General features: G+C 37.9%; 1 protein-coding gene and 1 long non-coding RNA gene across 2 annotated transcripts in view; one reads left to right on the plus strand and one right to left on the minus strand.

The window, feature by feature from the left end:
* The window catches only part of LOC148409382 (uncharacterized), a 188495-nt gene that overhangs the window by 94100 nt on the left and 69042 nt on the right, over positions 1 to 25353 (minus strand). The window contains exon 4 of the long non-coding RNA XR_015868395.1: positions 17811 to 17904. This is a non-coding gene — a long non-coding RNA (uncharacterized LOC148409382). The remainder of the gene's footprint in view (positions 1 to 17810; positions 17905 to 25353) is intronic.
* Positions 1 to 25353, plus strand: part of LOC148409383 (protocadherin-15-like) — a 101870-nt gene that overhangs the window by 11166 nt on the left and 65351 nt on the right. The window contains exons 2-11 of the mRNA XM_088439093.1: positions 3430 to 3444; positions 3634 to 3699; positions 10123 to 10283; positions 10910 to 11065; positions 14848 to 14967; positions 15644 to 15754; positions 17143 to 17313; positions 21972 to 22080; positions 23338 to 23450; positions 24867 to 25073. Of these exons, the coding sequence (XP_088295219.1) occupies positions 3430 to 3444; positions 3634 to 3699; positions 10123 to 10283; positions 10910 to 11065; positions 14848 to 14967; positions 15644 to 15754; positions 17143 to 17313; positions 21972 to 22080; positions 23338 to 23450; positions 24867 to 25073 (1229 nt within the window). The remainder of the gene's footprint in view (positions 1 to 3429; positions 3445 to 3633; positions 3700 to 10122; positions 10284 to 10909; positions 11066 to 14847; positions 14968 to 15643; positions 15755 to 17142; positions 17314 to 21971; positions 22081 to 23337; positions 23451 to 24866; positions 25074 to 25353) is intronic.

Raw genomic sequence — 25353 nt, forward strand, 5'->3', positions numbered from 1 at the left:
AATTTAACTAACCAATGTTGGAAAATGTGTTATGGCATTATGAAATTTACTCTTCACTCTCAACCAAGTTTAATTTGACTTCTATAGCTGTTAACGGCAGTAAATGAGCTATGGATATTATAACGGTTATTGCCATCAATGGTAGTGGATTAGTTCACATTTAGCAGGAATTCTCCATCTAAGTTGAAAGCAGCCATTCTGTAAATAAAATTCTTTGAAACTCTTCTGCTCGGAAATTTACCCAAATGAGCCACAATTGGAAGGAGGTGTCCTTGACGGATTTTAAATTGCAAAACTTTTTTTTTTTTTTAGCCTACGGTGTCTAATGTTGGAAGAAAACTGCCTGAACGTTTGATGATTCACCATGGAGAAAAGGTGGTGCAATCGCTACTTTAATTAATGGTGTCTTGCTTTTATAGAGCCTAGTATTAGCTGTGGAAAGTTTGAGGCTCGTTTGAAAACTCTGGCAATTTTTTTTCCGGAGTGAAAGTGAAAGCAATTACCTGCAGATCAAACTTTTGACCTCCGCTAACTAAACTTGGAGTCCTTTGAAACGAACAGCTCCGTTGCTTTGCCTAACCGCAATCGCTGAAGATCTGAATCCAATTGAAACAGAGACTGAAACTATGCAAATTTAACCGAAGCTATGCTAAAGAATCAATCGCTTCCTCGCCTTGATATAAGTACGATAATCGTATCACTGCAATAAAATTGCGCGAGTAATCCCCTTAGCGAGATTTTCAGTGAGACCACAAGTTGCGTTAATTCCGCTGTCATGCCGAGATAACGCGCATTTACCGCCGCGCGTGATTTCATTTTGATCCGATAGCATCTCAGCTGATCTCATCTCTATTGTATCACTTGTGGATGAATATGAGTGAAACAAAAAAAAAAATCGACTTCTTCAAATTATCCCCGCATAGCCATTGGTGGTATTCATCCTTTTCAAGAAGGAACTGGTTTGTTTCTTTGTGTTGGGCCGTCACTTTAGATTACAACCTTGATGGATACACTTTCATTCCGTTTAATGGGGACGGCTGTGAGAAGCAAAGTCGAGTGACAGGTAGAAGCTGCGAGACGGATGAGAAAAGGCAGAAGGAAGACGCGGCGGAAAAAAAAAATACACGGAAATTCCCCGCGCGGAACGAGTGGATGGTTGGTAATAGATGAGGGGCATCGTCTTACAGCGAATAAAGAGGCAATCAAGCAGGGGATGCGCATCTGTCATGCAGACACACTCCAACACAAATGTACACTCAAACGCCAGCTGGTGCGCTAACTAGTGGCTATTGTTACATTGTTTTGCACACTCCGCTTGCTGAACGCTTGAAAGGAGCGAGACGGGAAATTTTACTTACGGTATGTGAGCTTCAAGTGTTGGGCAAATGAACAAACTAAACATGATTTTTCTTTGGTGTATACATATAAAACATTTTCAAAGAAGTCAACACAATTGAGCATGTTCCAATTAATTTACTCGTAATTTGAAAAGTGTGTGTGTGTGTGTATATATATATATATATATATATATATATATATATATATATATATATATATATATATATATATATATATATATATATATATATATATACTGTATGTATGTTTTTTCCCCTGTCACTGCATTACAAATCACTGCATCAAATTTGTTGATGTCTGCAGAAACACTGTTAGGTGTACATTTTATCGACGGGGTACGAGAAGGCTATGTGACAATTTAAAATATATTTAAAACGTAAAATCCATGGAAAAATACTTTGCAAAAAAGTGTTCCGTCATTGGGTTACGTTCCTAAAAATACCCACAATAAGTGAAGTCTGTGAAGTTAGTGTTTTTTTGTTTTTTATTTATTATAATTTGACTTTTTATTAGTTTTTTACATTTTTATATTGAACACATTTGTTTTTTGTAAGATTTTTTTGTAAGATGTTTTTATTATACTTTTATTATTTGCTTTTCATTCATCATATAAACCTATCTGTTATTTTTTTATTTTGCAAACATTTTGTTTGTAATGTTTTTCATTTATTATAATTTTTCTTTTCATTTTTACATTTTTATACTGAATGCCAAAGTGTTTATTTTAAGTATTTTGCTTCATCATGTTTTTTGTTCACAGTGTTTTGTTTTTATAATTTGTCCTTATTTGTTTTTGGGTTTTTTTGGCATTCATCAAACAGCAGGTTTTTGTTCATCCTTTTTTATTCATGTGTTAACTATACTTTTTCTTTTGTTCTTGTTTTGATTTTAAGATAACATGTCTTGTTATTTTTTATTTTTTAAGTTATTTTTTTTTATTTATCATGCTTTTTTTCCATCTAGTTTTGTCCCTTCATTTATTTATTTATTATGTGTTGCTGGCTAGAACCCTTCCATCTTTGTTCTATGCACATAAAACACAATTAATCTTTTTTTTTCCTTGTAAGTAAATATGGATCTATAGCTCTAAAAGTAGAAGTGATAGAGAACAACTGAGGTCACTTCTGGATTACAAAACTAACAAATCACTGAAATAAGTGCCAGACTACAGTCAATAAATAAAAAAATGGTGTTCCTAGTGTTATCAGATATTAAAAAGTATAACACAAGATGGATTCAGAGCTCATTTTCGGATCGTCGCAAGGCTGCCAATGCCAAGTTGTTCTATTTTTCAAACCATCACATCAATCATAAATAGAAGTCACTTGTAGTTTACAATGACGCGCATTTTCCTTTAATTGCAATGCATGCAAGACCTTGGTAAAAGCAAATTTTTGGATCTGATGGCTCTACAAAAAAATGTGATTGGTCCTCTGTCGTGGAATTGAATGTTGCTGTGGAATGGCGGAATGCGCCAAGGACAGGCGGATCGGCCCCCTTCTGAATACTTGAATGTCACTTTGGCACGTTTGGACTCTTGCTTGGGTGCAAATGATTTCACAGCAGTCATTTTTTGTTTCTAAAGAGTGGATGCTGGTTATGGATTCAAGCGGAAAAAATGTCCTACTGTGCATCTTTTCAAAATCTCAGAGGCACTCACAGCCTAACAAAATATTCCTATTTGGGTATGAGCCAGTTGGAGTGGACCACTTGGTGAAAACGCAATTTTACAGGGGAGCGAAAAAAGGATGAAAAATAAAGAGACGATGTCGAAGACAATGAAGCGGTGTCAACTTTTTTTTTAATGCTATTTTCTACAAAATTCACTGTTTTGACGCATGAAATACAGACTCAAACTCAATATTAAGCTGCGAAAGTGGGTTTTTTCCAAGAGAAAATTTGAAGAAAAAACATGATAGGAGATTTTGACCTTGGGGTTTCAGCATAAAAATTTCACCAAGTGGCCTCATTCTATTGGCAAGTGCCCAATTTTCATTCCTTGTTTTTTTTTCTTTTTAATTCTTTCCTTCATTTTTCCTTTCCTCCCTCCTGGTGGGCCTTCCGCTGCAGACTGGCAATATGAGGGTGAGAACGATTTCCACTTTTCCTCCCCTCCATTAATGTCGTGTTATTGTGACCCACCATCTTAGAAGTTAATGGAGTGAATTAATGTTATACATTGCTTAAATTCCAGTAGAGGAACAATAGGAACAATGTCCTGCCTGTATTACGTTCATGACGATCTTTCTTTTTCTATGTCTCTGTCTCTCACAGAATGTAAACTTTCTCGTTCGGGCCCTCCCGCCACCATTGTCGCCATCGACGAGGAGAGCCCCAATGGTAAGTCGTTAGTTTTCTTTCCCGCTTGAGAGAATTTTAAGGTAGTCTACGCCCCACCTTTGAGCAAAGCCGGAGAGGAGATGCTGACCTTTTCCACGGCTGCCAATTGAGAAGGCGCGTGACCTGGGCTCATTAATATTCATGAGGCGCTGGCTAGTCATCGCCGGAGGCCCGTTTCTTTGGGACAATCTTCGTGTGCCAATGGAAACGCGAGAGTGGCTAAGTCGTCCTGCTCCAAGAGTTTATTGATTTTTGAGCTTTGTAGCAGCTCCTCTTTAAAGCTTCCTTTGAGTCATGTTTTGAGATAAAGAAGTAGCATTAAGGATAGTTTAAGTATAAGCATCAAAGTTGAGAAGAAATGCACGAGGTCATTTTTTTTTTTTTTTAATTTTCTATGAACCCACTTATATGAATTAAGCAACAAAATCCAGCCATATTTATCTAACTTTGGATGCAGCCATTCTGACACTTGGTGTCGCCTGAAAATGACATCACAATTGTGCAGACCTCAGAAAATAAACAACCATGGTTAAGCACTGTTAAAATAAAACTAACATATTTTCCGCACTATACTGTAAGAGACACTGGAATATAAGGCGCTTCAATAAATGACCAATTTTAAAATTCTTTTCAAATATAAGTCACACCATTTTGTAAGGTGCATAGAATAGAAGCTACAGTAGTTGCTGCGGTTGTGTTATGCATCCACTAGATGGAAATGCACAAAAACGATAATAAAACAATGCAATCGATTATAAGCAATATTACTGAATATTTAAATGAGACACCTTATATTTATCCTATCATTTGGGGGGGAAAAAACAATCATTGTTTGATCACAAAAAAATGACTGCACCACACTAGCCCCTGAAAACGCCTGGTGTAGCCCAAATCATTTGCTCAAGCAGGCATGGTAATACTGTATTCTTTTCTTATTATAAATCTCTTTTTTTTTTTTTTTTTTTTACTGAAATGTCATCTGCTAAGAATAAAATGAAGGTAGAAAAAAACAATCCAACAGCTCAAGGCCACACAAGGACTGTCATAGCATCCTCGTATATTTATTATTTTCTGCTGCATTCGATGTCCAATGCTGGAATATTACATACAATCTTGCATGCACTGCAGTTTCTTGCAGCAAAATGTATTCTAGTCCAGACGGCTGCAGGAGATCAAATGTTTGTAATCAGTGGCGGATCGTGCATTTCACACATAGGCTTTCAGTGATTGGACCCCTCGTGCGCACACGTACGCACGTACACAGGCTTTTTTTGTTCAGAGCATTTAAACATCAATAAACTTGTATCAGCAATTAAAACTTATCACTCTACGTGCCAAAACTTAGAATAAGTCATAATAATTTCAAATTATTTGTCCACAAAGTTTTATGAAGTCCACAAAGACCAGGCAAGTTTTAACAAGATTGTACGCTAAATTACAAATGGCAATTTAATATAAGTGTCACGTCTGGGCATGGGGAGTTGAGTTGGGAGGAGGAAGGAACGAGACCCAAAAAATGCAGGAAACTAAGAAATATGTGGCTCAAAAGGGACGTTTTAACAAGGAAATGAGGCAGGACCGAACGGGAGCAAAACTGGATGGACAAAGTATCACCAGACAGGTGGACCAAATCAAACTTACGAGACAATAAAGGCAGACGCGAGTGGAACAGAAACACAAACAAAACCCCACAAACTCACAACAACAAAACCCAACCAAACATGACACTTGAATATGAATGACATAAAATGACAAACAAATATGAACTCACTCAAAACGGCTGTCCCCAAGTTATTTCAATAGAAAATCCATTCTTGTTTTTTTTCTCAGAAAGATTTTAAGGACTTACTTGTAGAGTTTCTTCGCATTTCATTTCCAATTCTAAATCCTTTTGTATTGACATGAACGCCAATGGTGAAAGTCGCGTCGGTCCAAATTCCGATTTGCTCTTTGTACGCTAACGCTAGCTGGTTGTGCGACATGTTTTTTTTTTTTTTCTTATCCACTTCCACCGTTAAACATGGTGAATCAATATAGCACCGGCTTCCTGCAGCGAGCGTCCAATTACGTCACATTCTAGGTGGGGCCTCTAGATGACGATCTTATGACTCGATTGGCTATTGCAGCTGTCTAACAAAACCATGGGCCCGTGCACGATACGTCACTGCACACTGCACAGAAGCCTTCTACTTGTTCAAGCGAATGCCTGAGTGCCTCCCAACTAGACAGAAATGAAGTCTGCCTGGCTACACACGTTAGCTGAATTCTAATTGGCTGAAAACTCTACACTAAAACGGCAGCACATGTAGGAGTGTAACCATATGGATATAATGTGAGACAAAAAGAACAGAATATGGAGAGTCATTTTATAAATATAATATATATATTTAGTCAAAATACATTTAAAATGTAATTGCCTTTTATTATAGTATTTATAATTATTATAGTTTATTATAGTTATGATGTCAGGCTATATTAAGCCAGCAGAGGAGTCCTTGCTGGCCCTGACAGCCCACAACTGTTTATAATGCTTGTGGTGTAAACATGCCACGACTGCAACATTTTATAGAACGTACATGTGCTTACTAAAGCGGACAATACATAACCGAGGAAATGGTAAATGAGAATAATAGATGTGATATTTATCGTACCTGGGTATATTTTAACACCAGAGTAACTCCGTGCGTCGCTTTTCTTTGCCATTATTGTCATAGATTGTCAAATGACTCAAATCCAATTGAACTCTGTAAACAGTACATTAGCGGAAATCCCCCACAGCAAAATAAGCTTGCGTTTGTTTCCAATGGAGTCCACACGAGGGTTAAGGTAATTACTGAAATATATCAATATTGCAAAAAAAAATGGCTCATGGCAGTGTTATTATTCATTCATGTTCACAGATGCAAATTAATTTTCAGCTAATTAGTTTATCAAAGTAAAGTTCATGTGAATTTCACGTTTTATTTATTGCTTTAATGAACTTTTCAATGCTGCAACTTAGCAATAATAAAACATTAATAGAAGGATAACGACAATTATGATTACAGTCCATTTCATGTGAGCAGTCAGCTTCTTGCTGTTACTTGTCACATTGACCTTGACAGGATTCTCACTTCACAGAATTTGGATTTTGTTTTTTCAAAGTTCTCACTTTAAAGTCCAAATTCTGACTTTTTTTTTTCTCAGAAATCTTTATATTCAGAAGCCTGACTTGAGCATCAGAATCTAACTTGGAAGTCTGACTTTTCCCAAAAAGTCAGACTTTTCTTTTCTAATAGAATCCTAACTTTATACAAGTTATTTTAAAATAAGAACTTTGATCTCAAAATTCTTAGAGTTCTCACAAAAAAATACAAATTTTGAATTCTGACTAAAGTGAAAATTCAGAAATCTGAATTCTTCAACAAAAAAACAAAACAAAAAAAAAAAAAAACTAGCTTAGTCTCATAATTTCCATTTTAAGATCAGGGAGAATAAAGTCAGATTTCTCATTATAAGGGTAGAATCCTAACTTTGTTCTAAGAACTTCATTCTGACTTTAAGTCAGAACTCTTGCTTTAAGTAAGAATAAAGTAACAATCCTCATTTTAGTCAGAATTCGGACTGAAGCCAAACATTTATTCTCGGTATGTAACTCATCAGTATTCTGCCAATTCTCAATTCTGGCAAATAGAATTTTCCCTTCAAAGTGAAAGTTAAAATCATATCTTTAAGAATTGTGGGGGTAAAATCAGGATTCTTACTCTAAATAACAATTCTAATTGTTCTCAGAATCCTCCCTTAGATGTCAGAATGTGAGAATTCTGTCTGAATTATGAATAAAGTCAGAACAATGAGAATTTTCATTTTAACCCTCTCCAGGCAGGCGTTGCAAATTTGTAACAATAATATGAGAGTCCCCTAGCTATTCCACATTAATATTGATTGAGGCATTTTTTTTGAAGGTTGAAAAAAAAAGAAACTTAATTTGAGCCTGAAAGGGTTCTAAGGTGAAGTCAGATTTCTCAGCTAAGAGTGAGAATCCCGCCAACATTTTTCGTCACTGACCAATTTATTCATACGTATTTTGAACCAAATATTTTAGCATCATTTAGCACACATTTTTTGTCTCATATTTGAATTATCAGTGGGTAGTTAATTTACTAACGAGTCAGAGCTATTATGCTAGCGCTGTTATATTCTGCATCTCCATGTGAGTCATTATATTCTGGTCTTGCCAGTTATAAAGTAGGGTTGCACAATTTATCGACTTTTAATCGCAATCACCATCTTGGCTGCCACGATTAATTAAGCTGATTCTCAGCGATATTAACGTTTCAAAAGGCAAGCACATTATTTTGATTACAAGTCAAATCAACTTTGTTATCTTACCACCAGGGGGCAATGTTTCCCACATGTTAGCATGACAAAAGCTTTTCTCACACTACAATATTATTTACCTGTGTGAAATGGCATTGAATTTCCCACATGATTCCTAATATATACAGTGCTAGCTGTCAATTGAGATTATGAAAAATCCGATTGATAAAAAAATGGAAATAAATTTGGTTTAAAACGACCGAGCATGACCGACATTTTGGCTGCTATTTGATTCAAGTTTGCTTAAAACTAAATATTTTGCTTGGTTCTTAGTAGGCTTCGATTTTTTCATTGGTTTGCACTCGGCAAGTAAGTTAGCTGTGTTCCCCTGTGTGCCAAGTTTTTGCCACGTCTTATGAATTTTTTGAATTATTATTTACTTTATTTATTTTAGTTTATTATTATTATTTGTAAGTATCAAGCCTTGAAGCCTTGTTTATGTACTGCTTGTTTCAAAAAGGGCAATGAATAGACATGTTTGACCAAACATGATAAATAATCGTGATTTCAATACTGACCAAAATAATGATTATTTTTTTGGCCCTAATATAATATAAGGCAAGTGTGAAAAGAGCCACTTTGTATTACAGGCACTATACGACGGTAAAACAAGATGACGGTTTTATCAGCGCCTTTCTCCTCGTTTTCCTTGATGGTGCGAGACAAGCGGCGAGGTCCACCAGACCACATCCAGTCAACCGCCGCGTGAAGTTTTGGATCTCATTTCCAACATAAGAAAAGCCAATTTCACAAAATCCCCCCCGCACCCTCCGCCCCTGTATTCTCCGCAGCAGTGAATCATGTCAAGGCATTTGACATGGTTTCCATGGAGCGCAAAATGCCCTGGCCCAATTTTGTGCTAGATATTAGACTGTGCAGATGTTGGATATGAAAGGAGAGTGTGTGTGTGTGTGTTTGGGGGGACGGGCTTTTATTACCCTCGTGAGGCAGATGGCTATCATCCTGCAACAAAGCGCATACACTCAATAGCCTCAGAGTGGCTTTTGGGTCATTCAGTTGCCTTTTTGTCGACGACCTGAAGAAGACCCAACACAGACTAAATCTTTTTACCAGGCGAGAGGGTTTTTGATTTTGTGGTCAAACACAGAATAGTTAAGTGATTAATAATGCAGGATCCAGGGCAGGGTAATGGGTCTCTGAGGACTAGCAAGCACAGCATATGTACTTTCAAGTGAGTTTCTCTGGAAAAACAAATTTCTGCTCCAAAACTCCATCTCTTGAGCTTGAGGTAGCGCTTACTTTTATTTTTCATTTTTTAGCCGATGAGCACGTCTGTTAGCTCCTTGTAAAAATGATCTGCTGTGAGTTGAGTGAAACAGAGAGATTATGGTACGATATGTTGTTATGATAAGATTGTAATCATTTTTTTGATGGTCTAAGTTGCAGTAACGTCCAAAAGCGCATCCAATGGGGGGGCCGGCAGAGTGATTTCTGAAAGCCATTTTGGCGGATCGATGCCATCGGAAAATGAGGGGATGTAAAAACAATGATGGTGTACCAATGTCCTGAGTGTTGGTATATTATGAAAAGCAGTGGTTCTCATCATTTACTTCTTTTGAAAGATAGATTGTGTAACATTATCTGTTTTATTACTGGTAGGAAAATTGCGTCACTACTGTAGTCCTCAGGGTTGCATACCTGTGTAAAATTTAGAATAAAGGTAAACAATGTGTTCTAAAGAAGTCGATACAACACAATTCAGCGATTAATTCATGTTCTATATATTTTGCTCTTAGTTTCAAAAAAAAGTTTGTATATGATAAATACATGCAGTATTGCATAGATATGGTCTCTCATTTATATATTCAGCAGAAGACTCCAAGTTACTTCCTGTTAGGCTATTTCCAAATATGGGCAAGTTTGTACATGAGTTAACTACTACACCAAGGTGAACATTAAGAAAACTAAGTGGAGTGTGAAATGACCTTTTTTTTTCACTAATAAAACTATTATAATAAAGTTAGTCTAATTCACAAATTAATCAAGTGCTCGTTCTGATTTGTCTGCGAACATATTTACATATTAAATTGGTGTTTTCTTCAGGAACATTGTTGGTGGAGAACATGCAAATCAACGGTGTGGCGGAGGGTCCGGATCGAACCATCTCCTTGTCTCTGAGGGATAATCACAACTACTGGGTGATTCTGGATCCTTCCAAACAAGCCCTTTACCTCAACAGCACCGGCCGTGTCCTCGACAGAGATGTAAGAAGTCAAAAATAGTTTTTTTCCTTAATTATTTTCACTTCAGACCAACTCATTCTGTAATCAACCCTTTGATTATTTTATGATATCATAAAAGAATCAATGGGGAAAAAACACACTCGGGGGGTTGACATCTCCAACAGATGAATAAAACATGTAAAATTTCAAAATGTAACGATTCTGACGTAATTGCAACTGGATGTGGGAGATTTTGTAAACAAACATAATCATTGTCCAAATTTTGGACCATATAAAACCATTATAATTACAATTTTTGAGATGCATTCTAATAGGATTCATGACATTGATTTTCCTGCAATTTTTGCAACATTACGTGGAGCGGCGGTCAAACTGTGTTAGCAAACAGAAAATTCTTTGTTGATTTGTTTCACCTCAAACTAGTGGTAGAGACCAGTTAATGGCTATGTCAATGTGTCATCATCACATGTTTTTGTGGGTGTTATTAAATTGAATCTGCATACGTATGAATAGAACTGAATGAATAAATGACTTTAAAGATGATGCCTTTAAAAGCATTTTCAAAATTAGGAAAATAAATGCAATGTGTATAGTTTGTGCACAAGGGTTTAAAAAAATAACTGTGGCTTCCTTCTTGTGTTTTGCAGCCTCCGTCATACATCCAGTCCATCGTGGTGCAGGTGCAGTGTACCAACGAGCTGGTTGGCACCGTGATACTACACGAGGTCCGAATTGTGGTGCGCGATCGCAACGACAACAGGCCGCGTTTCCAGCAGCCCAGATACTATGTCGCTGTGAGCGAGGTAACGTGATACAGTATAGTCCTTCTCCACCAGTTGTCAACTAAATGCACACACTGGTACACACACGACAACACTAGAATTTTGCTGTAATATCCAACTGAGAGCCAACCTGTCTATTTGTGTCCACTGTTGTGACATTATTTTTTTCATCTATATCTTTATTGGCGCTCCCCTATTAAGTCCTAGTGTACTCAGCAGAGGACATCGGGTTCCGACACAAATGGTCATAGTGTCAGCAGGATTTTCACTGGGCATGTCTTTATTTTTAATGTAAGCTTTCGCATTTTAAGAATTAATGATAAACTAAATTCAACTAATTACTTTTGGATACCTCTTGAATACAGGGATTGAATGTTTGGACTCTTACAACTTTGGGAATTATAGAGTTAAGAGAATTATAGTGAGCTAGGCATTCAAATTTCATAAATTTGCTGATTGTTTTTTAGAGTTATCACAACTTATTTTAGTTTGCATTAAATCTCTATAATTGCTGCATTAGGCATATTTCAAAAGTCTTCATTGCCATCCATTCATTCAAAAATACTTTTTCAAAACCGACAGAGCAGATTTTTTTTTTCTTTAACCCCATATTTGTTCATTTGTCTGGCCAGTAACGTCAGAAAATTTGTGAAAATATTAATACTTATGATATAATACTTATAATACTTATCAAGGTAAAAGCAGACGTTTGCAAATAACTTCATTTGGTTGACAATACATACTGACTGGCTGAAACTAAAGATTCTGACATTTTGTAAACAATTAATCAAGTATCTATTATTTGGATTATCGATGAGTAATAGATTCATCGGTGCATTACTTTGAGTGGAATCTACAATATTCTCTGTTATTCGCAGAAACGTTTCCTTATAGTCAGGCTTTGGCATTTTTCTTTGATTTTATATGATGTTTCAATGATTCACGCCTTTTCAAAATTCTTGATCGGGCTCAGTCGCAATGTACTCTTCGGTGTCCACTGTATTTTGAAGGTGAATATTTTTTCCACATTTTTGCGCCATCTGGAGGCAGCAACACCCTTAGCAAATGCCTGTATAGGTAGTTCTCAAATGGGGAGTAAAGGAAGGTACCGTATTTTCCACACTATAAGGTGCACCAGATTATAAGGCGCACCCTCAATTAATGACATATTTTAATTTTTTCCATATATAAAGCAAACCGGATTATAAGGCGCACCCTCAGTTAATGACATATTTTAAAACTTTTTCAATCACAATATAGTAATACTTAAAATAATAACAATAATAACTCATATAATAACTCTAAACTCTCAATAGCATAATAACTCAATGTCAATATGGCCAACTTTGTTCAACTGTAAACACACAAAAGAAACAGGTAAAGCCTACTTCATCACTTCATTCCCCAACTACGAATTCCAATCTTAATATTGATCCATATGTAAGGCGCACCATTAGCTTTTTTTTTTTAATTAAAAAAGGCTTTTAGGTGCTCCTTATAGTGCGGAAAATACGTTACTTCAGGAGATACGTGAGCCTAACAGGCTTTCTGCAGGCATCGACTAATTGGCATTAATGAACAGCTTTCTTTTCAAATTAAGATCAAATTGATTGGAATCTAACACCACATCGTGCTAAATTGTGTTACAGTGATACCTTTGTTTTTGATTCACTTTGTAAAGTTTTATTCGTATGCGCACTGACATTAGTGAGCCAATTTTCCGGCGGGGAGGCATGGAAGGATTGTGTTCCACCTCGGAGGTTCCAAAGTTTGATAAGCATCCAAAAGCCATTTTCAAATGAGTTACTCGGAGGCCTCCACAATAGTCTTTGAAATGCCAAACCTGTTGTTCCTGTGCTCCCCGGAGTCGGGAAAAGCAGAATTTAAAGGTCCAACTGGACCGAGCCTGCATATTGGCGGCTGCTGCGGAAAACGTATCTCATTATGCAGTTTTCCACAGCCTGTCCAACTCAATCTGTCCTCTCAAGCCCTCTCTCGCTCTCCCCCCGGCCCATCCGCATCCACTTTTTTGTGCCCACCTCTGGCAGCTCTTCATCCTGTCACCTTTTCTCAACCTCGCCGTCGTTCCTCTGCCACACTTGATATACTTCCCACTGTCCTCCTCCTCGTCCGCCCTCATCACTCCTGGCAAAACGCGCCCCTTCATTCAGCCGCCGCACCATTAGGAGATGCTTCATTATTAAAATATTCGGCGGCGGTGTAACGGCTCCGTGCCAGGTGGAGATGAATGTGGTCAGCGTGGTCGTTATATACATTTTTTAAATGAATACTTCTGCTCCTGTATGGGGAGTTGGGTCAAACTTGAGCACGGGTCTTCTCATTAGGTAGACCGTCGGAACACTCGTTAACATCGCGAGTGCTCGTAGTTGACTATGACGGTTATCAGGTATTTTACTGATGCCTCCATCCAGGATACAAATGATAATTATGTAGGCCATCGGCGCGAGAGTATCCAAATATATTTAATCTCATATGTTTCTCGTGCTGTTTGGCGATTACATTCACATTCTGGCAGGAGCTACAAAGTCCTTGGCTGCTAGAAACAAACAAACAAACAAAAATGTAGCGGGCAAAATCATTGTTGGCAACGTTTTATCTTTCATGTCGCGTGGCAAGTGTTCAACTTGAAAACACTTTTCCTCCACAAATAAACCCAACTTCTCTGGGCAGCCTGCTGCGACTATCCTGAGGTCTTAATGAGAACTTGACAAAAAAAATAGCTGGTAGTTTCCACCACACAGATGACTAAAACTCAAACTAACGTCTTAATCAAGAGTCTGGAACTTCAGTTAAATTACAGCTACTATAGAGCTGTAAGAATGTGGAAAGCACACAGAGAAATACGGTAATTCTTGATTTTTGGAGGGTAGCGGAATTAAAATTTGAGCTCATGTTATGCTCAATTATGCATACCAGCCCACTTAAAGCACTTGTCATATCGAAAGATTTGAGGCAATGCCTTTTCTCTGATTGGTCATCGAAATGACCATATTTGGTCAATCCTGATGGGAGGTGCTTTTAATCTGTGTCATAAGGATTGTCTAATTGAATCCAAGACTGTCACATTCTCTCTCTTTTTAAAATCAAGTTCAAACATTTATGTAAAAAGCAAAAGAAAGCAAAATAGAAACAACAAAAATGAATATATTCATATGAAAAATGACCCATATCACTGCCAGCTCCATAAAATGGATCTTGACTGAATGAGTTAATGAGCATGTTTCAGACGACACTTAAGCACAATGAGTGAAACATGGCCTTATATAGAAAACGTATATAGAAAATACCATTTCTCTGATTGGTCAATCCTGAATGGGCTGATTTATAACATATATATGACCATATTTGGTCGATCGTGTAAAGACGTGCTTTTTTGTGAGCTCTTAATTCATCTAATGTTCAAATCCAAGATTCTTTCACCCTCATTGTTTTTAAACACCAGTTCAAACATTTACGCGAAAGAAAAAAGCACGTACGTGGACGTACGAAATAATGCAAGGTTATTTCTCTATTCGCTCTATGTTTCAAATGAAAGTAAAAATACCCTCAAAATCATTTATTTATAAACAGCAGCTACTCTCATACAGTCTAATATGAACAGAGACTTGCTAAAATTGGCCTTCCATAAGGTCAGATATTATTAGCCTAGCATAAAACGGAATTATCGTTTAGTCAACGCTTCCAAGTTTATTCTGAAAGATTGATTGAAGTAAATGTGAGTTTTGTTGTTGGCTTTGGGCTATCTGTCAGAGATGAATGAGAAACGTTTTTTGCGTTTGCAGTTGACTCCCGTGGGCACCACCATCTTCTCTGGATTTTCGGGCAACAACGGAGCGACCGACATCGACGACGGCCCGAACGGACAGATAGAATACACCATCCAGTACAACCCCAGAGACCCGGTGAGCTTTCAAAGCACCTCATTCTTCAGAAAAATAGATTCCATGTAACTTTTTCATGAGGAAATCAAGCTGAAAGTGACAGACATCACAGCACCTGTGTTTGTTTGTGCCGCCTGACTGCCCTGGGTCTCAAAAACAAAAACAGAAAATGACAATCACAACTTCTTCAAAATGACCTGTGGGGCACGCAGAGCAACTTTTTTTTTTTTTTTTCTTTTAATCAACTTTTCAAAGCTGCGTTGATGATTCTGAGTGGCTCCGTCCAACAAATCCGGTTTGCGCGCTGTATTATTTTCACTCTCTTTTCATCTGTATTGATTTGCCTGGAGCCTTATTCCAACCGCAAGGGTGGTGGCCATTTTTAGCCCTCCGGCACACAAATATTCCTCTCTCGCTTAGTATTTGTTTCAGATTTTTTTTTGTTTTTGTTTTTTTAGATCCTTGATAGTTAGCTCAGTCTTATCAAGAATCATCATCGACTTGTAATTTGTTTATTTGAAAGGGGACGGTGCAATTTCATGAAACAAATAAATGATACAGAATAAGACAAAAGGATAGTTTTAATCTGTAGTCCCTTGGACCTGATATGGCAAGCTATCTTATCTTGAGCTAGTTTTTCTTTTGATTTTGTTTTTTCATTTTCAGAATATAAAAGTGTGTCTTTTGGTCTCTTCAGACAGCTAACAGAACCTTCGACATCCCGCTGACGTTGTTCGGCGCCGTGGTCCTCCGAGAACGCCTCAACTATGAGGAGATAACGCGCTACCTGGTCATCATCCAGGCTAATGTGAGTTCTTACTCTATTTTGATTCTCCGGTGCAGTGCGGAGACGTTGGAAGGTGGATAAAGGTAATCTGGGGCCAATAAAAGCGCCTCCTGCTTGAGTGGGAATCAAGTTATGCAAATGAGCCTTATCATGGCAACATTATTTACACAGTCTGGGACTATTTGCGCTCTCTGGAGCCTGCCTTGAGGGAACCATGAGCCCGTCCTTAATTATCACTAATGTCTTTGTTAATGCCTTTGTTTTCCTACTTTTATTCCGCCGCTCTGTGAATGTTTTATTTTCAAACAAATACATTTTAAGATTCATCCATTAAGATTTCTGGTGAGACAGGTCGGCACCTTTAAAGCTCTTCAACAGAGTAAATGAACGTTTTATGTCCTGAAGGGGTTTTAATGGGGATGACGATGGAGCGAAGCTTATTGGGCAATCTCCCGTAATATCTTTTAATCTTCCATTAAAAAGCAGAATTCTTGGAATGGAAAAGTTTCCCAAACAACCAACAATGTTGCTCATTTTTATTACAAAAATGCTGAAACATGAGCATCGGAGACAGCAGTTCTGAAATATGTGAAGGCACTTAAGGGGGTACATGAGATTTTTAACTGTGTTTCTTCAGGCATCGACAAATCCAATTTAAATAATGTTAACGCAGTGCGGGGACATTTTGGTTTTCAAATTAGAACAAATAATTGGAAAATGACGCAGCTCAATTGTCTTGTCAAGTGCATTGTCATTTTTCAGTTTTCATCATACACTGAAAGCACAGTAATGTATGTTTTTCCTCCAAAGATAGCTACATCATTGAAAAAAGGTTCACCACTTATCTAAAGGAAGCAATTCAGCAAGGGAAGGTACAATACTTATTTTATATAAATACAACATAAAATCAAGGACCCCAAAAAAATAACCTGAATAATATAAGAGTGCCAATAACAGCAAGATATTGTGAAATTATTTTCTTTGGCTAATATCGAACTGACATCTAATACCACTACCGGATCGGGAGACCACGAGAATATAGTCACAAGCCCATTTTGATAAATAAAGACTCCAAAGTACAGCTGTTGTTGTGGAAACACGGTACAAAGTGACGGCAAGAGTGAAGAATTTGTAGTTTCCAGTAAATCTTCAGGAGTGACAACTTATCTCAAGCACAAGGGCGGCAAACACCCTTGAGGCGCTTGATAAAGTGCATTTTTCAAAATTCTCATACCACAGTTCATCTTGACCTTGTCTAACTGAGCCCAAGTTAAAAATTTCTTCTTTCACCAAGATTATTTCCTTCTTTTTGGGGGTCGCTCATCCCCCAATACACAGGAGTTTAATAGGACTAGAAACTCAATAGTACTTAAGGTCATGAAAGCAAATGTTCGCCATTTATTTTTCAGGATCGGGCGCCCAACCCCAGCGAGCGGCGCAGCGCCACCACCACGCTGACCGTGGATGTTTTGGATGGCGATGACTTGGGGCCCATGTTTCTGCCATGCACACTTGTAGGAAACACCCGCGACTGCAGTCCAATCGTGTACAAGTCTAACGTGCTCGAGCTAACGGAGCCGGTAAGAGCGTTGATATTACTGTTCTTGTAACTTCATTGGTGTTTTCACTTTAACATTCATAACATGGAATTAGTCATGGGCTGATATTCGATTTTGACCGAATGTGAACAAAAATATGGGGACACGGCATTAAGATTACAGCTCTAAAATTCCATTTTTAAAAACATGTTTCAGTAAATAAAAACAGATTTTTTTTTCCATTTATCACAATCTATTTTATTTTTAAACAAAATTTATTTATAAAATAAATTATATTTATAAAATAATTGGTACATTAATAAACTTGGAACGTTTAAATACTTGCCCTAACTAGCTAGCTAGCTAGAGATAGACCGAGATCAATCGCTAAATTAAGTTGGCCGTAACATGACAAGTACTTGGATAATATGTGCATATAAATTACGTTTGGCACATTGGCAATTTAATTTCTTATTACATATGTGGTGTATGATACCGATCTCTCTTACAAAGAAGTAAAACAGCTCATTTGCTCTTACCGTGTCGTGCCGTCTGTCAGCAAATCTTTCAAGCGGTGGGCCACGCAACACGCATCCATCCATCATTGCCATTAAGATTACTCCAACAACATCACTGACAGGGCCAAAAACAGGCATTTTACTGACAATAAAATACAAAACTTACAAAGGCCAAATACAAAACATTCCTTCTATCGAATCAGTCCCCGTGGGAACCCAGCATTCATAACAATAGTTTCACCCGCAGGTGAATTATTTACTATTAATGCTAAATGTCCAGCTGTGTACTCCCAAACACATTATTTGGCCACATTAACAATTCTTTAGTAAAATGTTGACAAACTACATGAATGGAACATTAGTGTTCACTTGGCTGACTCGGTGCAAAATCACTCCTGCTCAGCTACGGAATCAAAACGAAATTAAAAGATATGGTCGGCATGTATTTTCTCTTGCACACGGCAGTGCAGGGAGTTGTGAATTGCTCCTATTGTCTCCTGTCATGATAAGCAAACGTCCAGCTGTTTATCTGCATGGGTGGGGCCAGTGTGAGAGTGTATACGCGAGGAATGATTAGAAATGCATCAATAAAGTAAAATAAAACTTTGGGAGTGTGAGAAATCAACATTGGAACACGGTTCCAAAATTTCACTTTTCATGTTATGTCCCCTTTAAGCTAGATAGCTAGATGCATCGACAGACAGACAAGCTAGCTAGCTTGTTTAGATAAGTTTATATATTGTAGCTAACAAGCTAGCGTACTAGCTAGCTAGCTGTATTGACAGAAAGGCATGTTTAGATGTCCCCTAAAGAATAGCTAGCTAGCTAGCTAGCTAGTTTGAATACTAAATTTAAATACTGGCTAGTAAGCGAGCGGTCTAGCGAGGAAGTTAGCTTGCTAGATCAACACAGAGACCTGTTTAGATTCCCACAGACACAGTAGAGAGTAAAGAGCTAATTTCAAAACTGTTATTGGCTTGTTAGTCAGGAAGGATTTTTTTTTTGCTTCACTCTGATGCAGAATTTGCAGTTTGCCACTTACTTGGCATTTCTAAGGTGTTTACCTGTATATTATCATAATCCTACTTTGTAAACATGACGAACTCGCGTGAATCCTCAAGTTTGCACGCAACAGAATATAGCAGTCATGCTTTTACTGTACTGTCTACATCTGTTTGTTTGTTTGTCTCGTCTTTGTTACTCACACACGCATGCACAGACACCTATAGAGCCTGGGAAATATCACAGACACAGTCAAAAGAGGTATGTGGCGCAACAGGAGTAAATCAAGTTTACGACGCATAGTTCGAAGAAGGCGCAAGCGTACATTGACAAGGACAGGCTCCATGATAGCACAATCATTTTGTTCCAATGAGTCAGATGAGGAAAAATCGACAACACGGGAAAGTTGCGTTTAAATGCTGCTGTGCTTGAGGGCTACAAAGCTCTTTTACAGCGATTGAAATCACATTATGTCACTCTTCAAGTATCAATTGGCGGCTGCCTATTGATGGAGTTCAGGCAAGAAGGCGACTTTAGAAAAATAGAATCATTCACACAAACAGGAGCGTCAACAGCAAGTTTGATATGAAATTGGCTGTTTGAGAAAAACACTTTTCAGAATGCAAGTAAATAAACAAGTTGTGTAAATAGATACCGCTGTCATACTGCAATGGTTTTGGAAAAACGTGATTTTTCTACTTTTTGACGCACATTGGCATTTTTGGGTCTTTTTGCTTACTCATTCACACACAGTTGAACAATATTAATTACAATTAAAACAAAAACGTAGTATGTGTATTCTAATTTTTACTTGTTTTCCAAAAACATTGAAATGTGACTGGCAATTATGCTATGTGACCAGTGATACATAATGTGTCAATCTTCTGATCAGATCAGCAATCGGTTATCGTTAATTCATATTTTTAACCTGCTATTTGGCCACGGTCTCCATATATATATCTCCATATGTGACCAACTAAATACGTACGTTAAGCACTGTAACCACTGCGAATGATACTTAATGAGGCATTTCCAAGATAATTTTGTTTGAATTTAAAGCTAAATTGAGTTCATTTGATTCGTTCATCACTTTATGAATAGAAATGTGTTGAGACATAGGTTCAAAAAAGAGCTAGATAGTTTAGATGCGGAGTTTAAACACCGAAGCTAGGGAGCTAATGTGGAATGTGTAATTTACATTAAAACGTATTTAAAACCTGTATTTTTTTTATTTTTGTCTAAACATTTTTCACAAGATGTATTTGGGAAAAAAAACAAAGCCTTTAAAAGAAGGTTTGTTGAATTTTTTAGTATTACTTGGAATAAAATAGATTTTAATTGGAATCGAATGAAAGTTTGTTTTAAATTGTCTTTATTATTATTATTATTATTTTAATGGCCCAGCCCTATGTGAATTATTTGCTCATAAATCTTTGTCCAGGTCTGGACAAATGTTTAATGAATTCTTCCTGAAAGAGTTGTGAGCATTTTTAGCATTTTTATAGAAAGGAATAGACAGGTACAGGTATAGTGCTGCTCCACAGTTTCCAAATATGCTAAAACAGTTATAGTGTTGGGTACAAGGAAAAGAGCTGCTGTTGTGAGGATTAAAGACAAGGCGAGGAGGCGTAGCCAGTTTTGGAGCGCTAATCAGACTAATCAGTTAGGACAACCTTGGAGCCTCTGAGCCGCAATTGTTGTCTTTCCGTGCTGAATGTCAATCAAATCAATCTTGGCACTCTTCTTATATATGTGTAACTATATGGATTACATTTAACGGGGGTAAAATTAAGATGAAAAGAAAACTCCATGGCCTACAATCGCCTATGTTTGACAAGATATTCAGCTTTATGTTGCAGCTTGCTGATGTGAAAATGGTAACATCGCAACAAATGGGTGGAAAGTGAGTGAGCGTGTGTGTGTTTGTGTGTGGGTTCTTTCATTTTGCTTTCATGTTTATCATCAACCCTCCCGGTTTCATTTACAGCATCTTTATGACACCCCATTATTCACGGTAACTTCTTCTGTCACACACACGCGATGCAGCTCATGACGGTTTCGAACTCCACTGCCGATGGCGCGTTTGCAAGTATACAAGCGCGTGCATCTGTGATGTGTTCGAACGCATTTGTGAATATGGACGGCCTCTCCCTGCTTGACATTTTACAGCTTCAGTGATTGTGGATTTCTTCCAGTGCTGCTATTGCACAGGGCTCAACATATTGCACCCGTATAAGTCATTATTATTGTTGGATCATTTAATTGCTGAGTGTTTGTGTGTGGGTTTGCGTGTGAATTTGTGTGTATGTGTGTGTCTGGTTGCCTCTAGTTTATGTTTATGGTGTTTGGACGGCACTTATAGCTGCATATTGTATTTACCAGGAATTGATTTTTCTTGTTTTCCTCACATCAAATAGCTTTTCCTCCGTTGTATTTCTATCCCAATCACATAAAAATTGATGTTTTGGCTCATGCGCTTTTTCATCAGTAGAAAGACAGACAGACCACCAATATATTCCCCCAACTGTAAAAATGTATTATATTGTAGCTGCTATTTTTGGAGAGCTCAAACTCACAAATTTGAGATGTATGGAGCCTCTGACCTCAACTTATCCATCAACGAGCAGCATTTCACCTTTGGCATATTGCTAATGCTAACGGCAAAAGCTGAAACCTACAGTATTTAAAACTTAATGCAGGCCAGTACTTTTTTTCAAATAAAGAGCAAATCAATTGGAACATGTAGCTCAATTATATTATAGGGGTATGAGAACACCTGCGGGTATGTGAATTTTTAATGTGGTGACAGGAAAAGTGTATTTTTATTTTCAAATTGAGAGCAAATTAATTGCAACATTAATTGCAACCGCCCCCCAGGTGGCCAAATGCTCTTTCTTCTCAGACAGAACTCATCCTACTAGAAGATTCATTTATCATTTGTTTTTAGTCTATATTTTGACTGAGTTGAGCTACTCTACTCACTCTAGTCCTAGTGTCCTCATTTTAGAATCAGTGATCCCATGTACTGTATTTGGGTGGGATTTAACTTTGCTGTCTTGCTGAGACCAACTGGACACACTGTGGACACAGATGAAGAGGCTGGCTTTCAGGAGGGTTTAGTCCAAGATAATTAAAAAAGTAACGCTGCTCAATAAAACCTATTTGTGCTTGCGTCTTCAGAGTAAGGCCAACCCCCTCAATGTGACTCCGCCCATTCAGGCCGTGGATCAAGACAGAAACATTCAACCGCCATCTGACAGGCCGGGAATTCTGTACTCCATCCTCATTGGTGGGTAAAATGTTTAACTTATAAAGAATGGTCAAGCCGCAGCCTGACCAGTCTGAAAACTGGATTCCGGTTAATCTTGTGGGCGGCTTTATTGCCACTAGGCTAAAAATGACATCACAGATAATGACCAATCAGAGCTTGTGAAGGGTCACACGGCCAAACTGAGAAAACAGGTGAGCTCTGACTGGTTGATTCTGGAGCCCTGAGCAACTGAGAATTTTAAGGCAGAGCAAATGACAAAACCCTCCACCCCGAGACAAAAACAGGTGCACTATGAACCTAAATGATCTAAATTTTAACGTAAAGAATGTTTTTGGCTTTAAAGAATCAATCCAATGACCGCATTTCAGATCACAGATATGTCAGTGCACTCCAAGCCACCATGACTGCGCAGTTCAACACCCATCGTCTGAGCCGCAACAAAAGCTTTTATTTATTTATTTATTATTTCTCTAAATGGACTGACATGCCTGACACGGACTTGATTGCATTTTCTACACACCCCAAACCGAAACTAATCCTCTCCTCTCGTCTGAGGCAGGATTATGAGAGCCTAAGTCACAAATATAACGTCGGGAAAAAAAAGAAACTCTTGCAACCTGGAGGCGCCGCCGCCATCTGTTATTTGAGTATGAGTGAATGAATAAAATAACGACTTTATGGTTATTTGATCATGTTTTATTACTAACCCTTTCGTGCCTGCTGACGTGTAAATTCAAAAGTTGATCCGTCGCATTAGATTATTTTACACAGTCGCAGCTTTCTTGCCCAGTGACATTTCCGATTTTTTTTTCAATATTGATTTCAAACTTCTCGGGGCGGATGCAATAATAAGTCCTAAATGTCGTTTCTGTTTGGTTCAGTAGCGAAGATGAGGTCAGAATGATTACAGAGCGAGTTGAAATGGCGAAAGCCACAAAAAGCTATTGACAGCGAAGCCAAAGTTCAACAGGGACTTGGACTTTGTTGGAGGCCAGCGTCTCTAATGTGGAACCGGTCAAATAAATAAAAGAGCTCAGCACTTGATTTCCCTGCAGAGCAATGCAGCATTCCAAAGTAGCGCATACGTCTTAAGAATGTGTGCATCCCACCTGTGGAGAGCACGCCTCTCACTCTCTCTCGCATGCTCTTAATACTCTGCACCAAGACACCCACCAGAAGAACATTTATTGATTTTCAAATCAATTACTGACTTTTTTTTTTTTAACCACATCCTCTTTGGTATATACTGTATTTCTTTTTTTCTTCCTCTCACAGGCCAACCAGAATCCTACGCAGAATATTTCATCTTGAACAGAACCACTGCTGAGCTTTTGCTGCTGAAGCCTATTGACAGAGAACTGCACCGCAAATTCGATCTGGTCGTGAAGGTGAGCGACAGAGATCTTTCAAATGTTTTGACACAGCGTCCAAAAAATTGTCCTTGGTTGTGTTGCTAAACAGAACACAAACCAGTATGAACGTGACAAGACTTTGGATTAATTCTCCTTTTGTTTAACTGCCAAAAATAACTGCAGGCTGAAAATAATAGGCTCACATAAATACTAGCACAGCATGAATTAGACAACAACATACTTGCCATTGTATTAAGCTTCAGGAAATAGCCGGATTCCTGTTAAAAAGCTGGAATGAGGCCATCACTGTGTGTAAAACAGCTTTAGTCTTTAATCTTCATAAAAAGCAGGCCAATACTATTGTATTTCTTCCATACAGTATTTTAAAGTATGAGTAACACTGGGGGTATATGAAGGCAGGCTAGATGAGATTTTAGCGATTGCTGCAGCAACTGTTCCTGTATTATTTTCCAATTAAAAGCAAATTAAATGGAACTTGAATGCACTTTTTGTAAAATGTTGTACTGTATGACTTCATTTTGTAAAGCAGCGGTTAAAGAGTGAAGCTCACATGTACATTGAGGACAAAAGAGATCATTGGGAAAATGTTACAAAGTGGGTATTGTAATGATTTGTACTTTCGAGTGTTCTTAAAAAAATCGCATCTGACCAGAGTTTTATTATTATTTATTTATTTCGTATTATTTATTTATTTATTTATTTTTTAACATGTGGATTATTGTCCGTGGCATCGGATGAGTTCATAATGAAAGATTTGAGTAAATGTGTGCACTGCAGGAATCTTTATCTCCAATCAATCAATCAATCAATCAATCAATCAATCAATCAATCAATCAATCAAATTTTATCTGTATAACCCTGAATCACCGAAGTCTCAAAGGGCTTCACAGATGAAAAGAGGTCATGCCGAGACTTCTTTTGAAAAAAGTATAAAAATTATATAAATGTAAATATTTTTCACATTTTAAAAATTCTGGCACACTTATACACATGCCTGAAAATTCATCTGGGCGGGGGGGGGGGGGGGGGGGGGGGGGGATTCCTACTTCACAGATTTCACTTTTCTTCCCTTAGACCGCAAATCAAGAGCAACATGTTATCAACAGTTAATTGCAAATGAAGCAACCCATTGCTAAATTGTGACTCATTTGCAAAATGTTGCATGTCTTTATATTGTTAAGTTTTGTATATGAATATAAAAAAATAAAACATACATTGGTTACAGTACATTACTGTCCTCACATTTCAAAACCAAATGTATGTCATTAATTAACATGCAGCATCATGTTAGGAACGGACAGATGCTGGCAGAGCAAATCTTAATTTCATGCGGCGTGAGCAGTGACTGGATTAAAGAACAAACACAAGCACAAAGTGCCATTATGGATGAATGAATGAATAAATAATTCATTTCCCTGTGTGTTTGCGTAGGCAGAGCAGGACAACGGCCACCCATTGCCGGCTTTCGCCAGCCTCCAAATCGAGGTGCTGGACGAAAACAACCAGGCGCCGTACTTCCTGGAGAGCAGTTACCACGGCTACGTGGTGGAGGGCTCGCCGGTGGGAACCACGGTGGCCGCCGACGCGAGTCTGTCGGACCCTTTGGCCGTGGTGGCCCTGGATAACGACGTGGAGGAGGTGAGCTTCGCATTAAACAAAGGCCACGAATGAGACTGTTTCATTATTTACAATGAGTGAGCTCAGGCTTATAAAGTGGGAGGGAACCTGGATTACAGGTAGGGATCGGGTGATAGAAGTGGCACCGCAAAGCTAATTCTTGCTTTGTTCTCGCTTCACGAATCAGTGATATGAAGACACATCCCGTAAACCGTGTGAATGTAGAATCAGTCAGTTCTTTTCATCTATTTTAAAACAAAAGCCAAAATCAGTTGATTGTTTTACGGAAGTGGATAAGGGC

The sequence above is a fragment of the Hippichthys cyanospilos genome, chromosome 17 (genome assembly GCF_059441005.1).
Source record: "Hippichthys cyanospilos isolate Australia breed blue-spotted pipefish chromosome 17, RoL_Hcya_1.0, whole genome shotgun sequence".
Classification (NCBI taxonomy): domain Eukaryota; kingdom Metazoa; phylum Chordata; class Actinopteri; order Syngnathiformes; family Syngnathidae; genus Hippichthys; species Hippichthys cyanospilos.